The following is a 7601-nucleotide window of genomic DNA, read 5'->3' as shown; positions in this document are numbered from 1 at the left end:
GACATTTTTCCAATTTATTAATGACACAATTTTGCTAACAGATAGTTAATCAAGAGTCCCATCCAGATCATTATGGCATGTGTAGTTCTTTATGATAGCCACATTAGCAGCTAAAAAGGCATTTCATTTTGGGGGGTAATACATGTGAATATATTGATAAAAGTCACCATGTCCCAGTGAGGTTTACACAGTCAGGGTAAGCCTACATGAAAACACAGTTTCTAAAATCCGCTATTGGAAAAATTAACTGTGGAAAAACAATTTGAACCATATCCTTGTTTGACTGCTAGGTTTTATGGGTATTATGACTCACTGTGGTACTCTAGAAATACATGTAATACCTCCTCAGTTGTGTTTTAACCACAAGGTGCTGCTCAAGTGAAAGCTAACATGCTTGAAGGGCAGAACAACAACATCCATAACTAACCGTTCTCACACCGTTGTACTTTGGTTATCCATGACTACATATAGAAAACATATTACCAAAGTTCAGACAGTGCAACATATGGACAGGTTAAGGTCTATTCATCATGTACCAGTACCCACTCATGACCAATTCTGATCTTTCAAAGCAGAGTTAGGTAATCTTCTTGGGTCCAGGCCCATTTCTTCTATTTGTTATTACATAATTGACTATAACAGTGTTTTTAAAAGATCTGTCATTCACTCCATGAAGGAGAACAACCCACTTCCCCATGAGCAGAAGTCCCAAACAACACCAATAGGAATGTTGTTGGACGGTTTTTGTCACGTCATCCACGGACAGTGTGGTTCCCAGTGCCAATGTGAATCAGGATTGACATCCTTAGTGAACCCTCACCTGGCTCTCCAAGCCTAGCATAGTCCCAGAATCCCAGGCTGGTACAGAGGCCATCAGTAGGGAGAGTCAGTATCAGAGGTTTGTCTGAATGTGAGGCTTCTCTGTTTCTCTACCTAAGGAGCTGATGACTGCTATGTTTGGGTATGTGTCTCCTCTCCTCTCGTTCTCCAGTGCATAGGGGGTGATTGACTTTACTAATCTCTGGGGGGAGGAAGACAAGACATTATTATTAGAAGTCTTTAACAACATTTGAATTTGGACTAATTCTGTCCAACAACTTTGCTTAGCCATTACACCAGAACTAGGCTTGGGCAGTAGACCATATATACCATATACTCGGGCATTTTGAAATAGCCCCGGGGTGGTTTTTCAATACCATTGAAACTATTTCTTTGAAGTGTTTCGATAAATGTTAATATTTGTAGCAAATTTTTAAGTGAATACCTGCAGTCAACTTGTGCAATACATTAGGAGATAAAGCAAATCGCTTTCTTCGTTTCACCTGTCACATTATGAAGTTTACCGTAGTTCCCCAGATCAGTTGAGTCCAGCTGTGTATTGACAGGGGTCGTGTTTTATATTGGAAGTCAGTGTTTTTTAGCTTCAATAGAGTGATCAGGGGCATGCAACTTCAGTTTCCTTCACCGAAAATTAATTAGTGCAACACATTCGGCAGAAAATAGCTTCATTTTCATCAGATGACAACAGAAGTGCAACGCTATTTGGCAGGCAGCCACACAAGGAAATGAGCTTACAATGAAAAAGCTGGTATTTTTTGCAAAATGATGGATGGCCATATATATTTCTTATGTTTATCATAGAAAGAATGTAGCCAGCTACATTTCCTGTTGTTAATCTTGCATTTTACCAGAGAAAAGCAGGCTACACCGAAAGTGCTGGAGAAAAGTAGCTACTGTGAGAGCAAAAATGCAAGATTATGTTATAATAGTGTAATTGCATCAAATGGTTGTTTTATGCAACAGAATATAGGGTTCTTATAACTCTATTGTGTCTGTGTGAACTGAAAGTGGGCCTCTTGGAGATTGAACAATGACAGGAGATTTACGATGTCTACACAATGAGAACAGTTTTTACAGCAGATACTGTCTGCTGTGAATTAACTTTCATACAAATCTTAACCTTGTGACCCATTCCATACATCTGTTGTTTGTCATGTAGACTGAAGGGGGTGTATCTTGGCTATAAAAGGCCTTTGTCTCAGGGCACTCAACGAATCATCTGAGGGTGATTCATTGACCAGCCCTTATTATCGTAGAGCACTCAATCGATTCACTTTATGTGTGTGTGTTGTATTGACCTGTTCCCGTATTAATAAGTGAATAAAGATTTAGTTTAAGTATAACTCTGACTTGTGTGATAAGTTTGTCTCTCCTCATTTGATAGTAAAGAAATTAACCACCATACTACACATCAGTCAGAGCGCTGTCTGCTGATAGAATGCATTGGTGAATTCTCATCCAAGTGGAGAAGAGCAACTAAAGCTCAAAATTAGTCTGATGCCAAGCAGAAATTACAATAAAGCATTTTAGATAATGCGTTTACAAAACGCAGCAAGATATTTCTTATGCGTTTTATCTTTTTTTCTGAGTAAAAAACACAGAATTCTGCATTAACGCGTCCCCTAAGTTTAACTTGCTAGTTATTCAAGTAAGTGGTGGAATTAATAAGGAGACGGATCATCATATAGTGTTAGCATTCTGCCATGTTTGAGAAATCTGTACAGCTTCCACTGCTATCTTGATTTCCTTGAGTTTTTTCTCCTCTCCATTGTCGGCTCATCTGGTCCTCCTCTTCTCCGAGCAGAGCAGGCAGGCCCATTGCCCTAGCGACTCCAGACTCCACACAGACTCAGCGTGTACACAAGCTTCTCCAGAACCAGTACTTTTCTTCCTTCAGACAAGCATTCCTTAAAACTTTGTTCATTTACAAGTGAATAAGAGACATTGTGCAAATGTTCAAACTCACCAAAAATTACATTCGGTAGCACCTACCTAATATATGTATCATTTTATGAGCTGGATTGCCTGTCTTTGCAATTAGTTTATTTTCGTTTGTGTTTGTTAGCATATTTAGCTTGTAGCTTCCATGGAAATTTGCAATTATTGTGCTAATTCTGCATTCTGGTAATTGACACCCAATGGGCTTTTTTTGCATTTTTCTATGCCCCCAAGTGTACTAAGCTGGCAATACCTTAAGTCCTGGGATGAGAGAAGGACGGAATGAAGATATGAAAATCTGGATACTGCCCCACTCTATCCAGAACCTCTTGACAAGGTTGCTAGGTGTTGTAATAAGGTCAAAATAATGCTATAGGTAGAGAGAGAGAGATTGATAGTAATACAGTACCTCAGTGAAGGAGCCTGGCAGAACCCACAGTGTGTGAAGAGCTCCGAGTGGGATCCAGATGATGGATGCCATAGCGATGACCCAGCCAATCCCCTGAGCCCACGGGGGATACACGTAGTCCTCATAGCGAGCTGGTTTAAACTGGATGATTGTGAACACCAGGATAATCTGTTGCACCAGAGGAGAGAGAGGGATGATACAAATACCTTTATCAATTGCATTCAAAGTATACCTACTCTCAAAACCAGATATGCCCTTGTCATTTTCTTTTTTTTTTTTTTTTACATTTGACAATGTCAACTGTATGGCAAGTTATTTGTAGACACTATAGTTCTGTTAGGGTGAATGAGGATGACTCACAGTGATCAGAAGAGGAGCCACAAACATCCAGCACACTCTGAAGAAGATATTAGGCCTATTTCCTGTCATCTCCTTTAAGTTTGCCGAAAGCCTCCTCACACCTATCAGAATGAATTTATTAATTTCATTTCTGTAATGACTAACACGCATATGTTAGACACACACTGGTCTCACCATAAAGTCCGCAGATGGCCAGCACCTCAAAGAAGGCCAGGAACATGAGAGACACTATGGCCGTGTAGTGGTCCATCAGCTGGAATACATAGATCCCCACCTGGTCAAAGAGAGAGCGTATTTAATACCAGCTGTAAGAAATAACTAATCTCTCGTGGACAGAACGTTTCATGACGTAACATATGCTAAAATAATCTGGGATGCAACGACTAATGAGTAAAAGTAGTTCCAGTGCTTTGGCATTCTGTCACTGATTATTTAGAAGTATCAGGGTTGGGTGAATGTGGTGCTTAAAGTGTGGGCAAGGTTTTCAAGCAATGATTTCAAGCTATGATTTTTTGGAATTGTTTTTGGAAGGAGGGGGTACTTTGGCTGAGATTTAGCATTTAAAAAGGTGGAGACTAAGCTAGTCTTGTTAGTACCTTTTCTCATACATCTCCACCTAGAAACTAATCAAGCATCTGATGCAATTACTGTATATACGATTTTAGTTCTGAGTTTCTGAGATTAATAAAGAATTAATCACACTACATTATTAAAATTGTATCCTTTTTTGGTTCTATATAGCACGATTTCATCTAACAGTGTACATTTTGGTGGAGTATAATTATATTACCCTAAGTGCACTTTATTACTAGTCTAGTCTACTACTTGTCCTGGATTATTGCTGTGCTGGATTTGTCTGATGAGTGTACACCTATATGGTCTAGGCATACACTCCAGGGTACCTGCATGACATGGGGTATTCCCAGCAGAAAGGCAGTGCTGCAGACTGCCAGCACCAGCATCTCCTTGTGTCTCAGGAACTTCATCAGGGGCCCTCCAAACCCATCCATTAGGCTGGTCGCCATCACCTCCACCATGGCAAACTGAGACATATATATACTTTTTAAAGTCATAACATGGTAACATTACAACATGGAGATACCAATATAATAACGTATTTTTGCATATTTATTTTTTGTACATATAAAGTACACACCAGATACAAACATACACATACAAACAACAAATTACAGACGGACACAAACAACGACATCTGCTCAGACCCGCATACTCACAACCCCATCCCTAGTGCCTGCAATATTGTTTGCCACGTGGCCTTAAATTGTGCCTATTTGTTTTTCTCAGTCGCCCATGCTATTTCAATAAAAAATATTTTCGATTTTTCCATTGTGTTAATGATGGCAAATTGATTGATGTCTACATTTTCAGGATACGTTTTTTCAAGTTGAGTGATGAAAAGAGAATTGTCCAGCCCATTGGGTATCTCACTACACTCCCATATTCCATGTCTGGAAATATGCAGACAGACAGATGACATTTACATTTACACTGTAATACTTCTGACAGCCAACTTTCTAGCTCCGCCCATAACTTTATTGCATTCACAGAAAGCATGGATTATTGAGTCCTTGTTAGTTTTACACTTATAATAAAGGCTTTCTTACTGCAACTATCTGGTAACAATGATTTGGCATTTTTTCATCTGTGTCAAAAAATAGTTCGAATCTTGACATTCTCTTCTCATCATTTAATGGCTGTTTTATGAGGCCAATCGGTGGATGGCAATGAGTCTTGTGACTGTCCTTTCAACCTGGCAGGTAGGACAAACCTAAACAAACTGAAAACTAAGCATCACTATCTGCATGTGAAGGATAGGCTGTCACTTTAACCCTACCTACATGTGCATATTACTAGGGATGCACGGTATATCGATGAGCATATCGGAATCGGATGATATTAGCTAAAAATGCCAACATCGCCCCGATGTCAAAGCTGACATGCATGCAAAGGCACCGATGTCAAAGCTGACATGCATGCAAAGGCAACGATGTCAAAGCTGACATGCATGCAAAGGCACCGATGTCAAAGCTGACATGCATGCAAAGGCACCGATGTCAAAGCTGACATGCATGCAAAGGCACCGAAAATATAGCGCTACACAGAACAAAAGCAGAAAAATACTAAGCGCACACATCCAACAAATAAACAAGTTCAAGTCGAGCAGTCATTTGAAAGAGTAAGAACATTTCAGCAAGACAACTCAAAGGCGAAATCCATTAACCCCAAGATGATGTAATTCATTGCCCTTGACAATCAACCGTTCACTGTTGTGTATGATGTTGGTTTTTGCCGACTGGTCAAGCACCTCGAGCCCTGGTACACACTACCAAGTAGGCGCTATTTTTCAGATGTTTCGCTACCGGAGTTAAACAGTATTGTTGAAATGCACATCTATGAGCTACTTGCTATTGGCGTCACTGCTATTAGCTTCATGACTGACATTTTGACCAGCAATGTCAGCTCCATGAGCATGACGAGTCTGACAGCACAGTGGGTTGACAAGGATTTCGTACTGAGGAAATCCGAATTGCATGCTCAAGAATGTGCTGGTTCTCATACCGCTACTGCCATTTCAATGGCATTTGAGAACATGTTTGTGCGTCTGCAGCAGGAATTCAAACGCCTGCTCAACAAAACTGCCGACACAGACCGTGGGGTTAAAACTTACAAAAGTACTTGAGGCTGTGAACAAACGATTCGGTGGCATTCTCTCTGAGCCTCTTTACTGTGTCGCCTCCATGCTCGATGCTAGGTACAAGGACCACTACTTTGATGCAGACAAGAAACAGGGTTTACATGAAATGTTACATACACAGCTGGACAAGATAGAAACGGACACAGTGACAGTGCACACCAAGGAAGAGAGGCCATGGACAGACAGAGCTGAAACTTCACTGCTTGACATTTGTGATGAAATCCTGAAATGACTGAACAACGAAACAGCACAAGTAAGTGAAAGAAATAGGTTTTGGTTATGTTTTACTGGTAATGGGGACATACGTAAATGCCAACAAAATAACTTTTTGGTCAGTGTGGTGTGTGTGTAACCTTTATTTAATGAGGCAAGTCAGTTAAGAACAAATTCTTATTTACAATGACGGCCAAACCCAGACGACGCTTGGCCAATTGTGCGCCGCCCTATGGGACTCCCAATCACTGCCAGATGTGATACAGCCTGTATTCAAACGAGGGACTGTAGTGATGACTCTTACATTGAGATGCAGTGCCTTAGACCGCTGCGTCCATGTGTGTGTTTAACTATTTATCTGTACTAGAATGCTTAAAAGGCCGCTAAAATGTAAAATATCGGCTATCGGTATCGGTTTTTTTTTGGCAAGGAAAATATTGGATATCGGTATCGGCCAAAAATGTAATATCGGTGTATCCCTACATACAGTGGGGTAAAAAAGTATTTAGTCAGCCACCAATTGTGCAAGTTCTCCCACTTAAAAAGATGAGAGAGGCCTGTAATTTTGAGTGAAAACCTCCTTCCATCAGCAATGACATTGAAGATGAAACGTGGCTGGGTCTTTCAGCATGACAATGATCCCAAACACACCGTCCGGGCAACGAAGGAGTGGCTTCGTAAGAAGCATTTCAAGGTCCTGGAGTGGCCTAGCCAGTCTCCAGATCTCAACCCCATAGAAAATCTTTGGAGGGAGTTGAAAGTCTGTGATGCCCAGCAACAGCCCCAAAACATCACTGCTCTAGAGGAGATCTGCATGGAGGAATGGGCCAAAATACCAGCAACAGTGTGTGAAAACCTTGTGAAGACTTTCAGAAAACGTTTGACCTCTGTCATTGCCAACAAAGGGTATATAACAAAGTATTGAGATAAACTTTTGTTATTGACCAAATATTTATTTTCCACCATAATTTGCAAATAAATTCATTAAAAATCCTACAATGTGATTTTCTGGATTTTTTTCTCTCATTTTGTCTGTCATAGTTGAAGTGTACCTATGATGAAAATTACAGGCCTCTCTCATCTTTTTAAGTGGGAGAACTTGCACAATTGGTGGCTGACTAAATA

At 40.4% G+C, this 7601-nt stretch overlaps 1 protein-coding gene across 1 annotated transcript in view; it reads right to left on the bottom strand.

Moving 5' to 3' along the window:
- si:ch211-283g2.1 (sodium- and chloride-dependent GABA transporter ine) overlaps window positions 1–7601 on the bottom strand; it is a 32035-nt gene continuing 24434 nt past the window's right edge. The window contains exons 9-13 of the mRNA XM_020485522.2: window positions 4450–4590; window positions 3722–3821; window positions 3548–3648; window positions 3188–3355; window positions 1–1021 (exon numbers count right to left, since the gene is read on the bottom strand). Of these exons, the coding sequence (XP_020341111.1) occupies window positions 893–1021; window positions 3188–3355; window positions 3548–3648; window positions 3722–3821; window positions 4450–4590 (639 nt within the window). The 3' untranslated portion in view covers window positions 1–892. The remainder of the gene's footprint in view (window positions 1022–3187; window positions 3356–3547; window positions 3649–3721; window positions 3822–4449; window positions 4591–7601) is intronic.

This window comes from Oncorhynchus kisutch, linkage group LG6, assembly GCF_002021735.2.
Source record: "Oncorhynchus kisutch isolate 150728-3 linkage group LG6, Okis_V2, whole genome shotgun sequence".
In the NCBI taxonomy this organism is placed as follows: Eukaryota; Metazoa; Chordata; class Actinopteri; order Salmoniformes; family Salmonidae; genus Oncorhynchus; species Oncorhynchus kisutch.
Note: the sequence above shows the minus strand (reverse complement) of the source record. Positions and strands in the feature narration are given on the sequence as shown.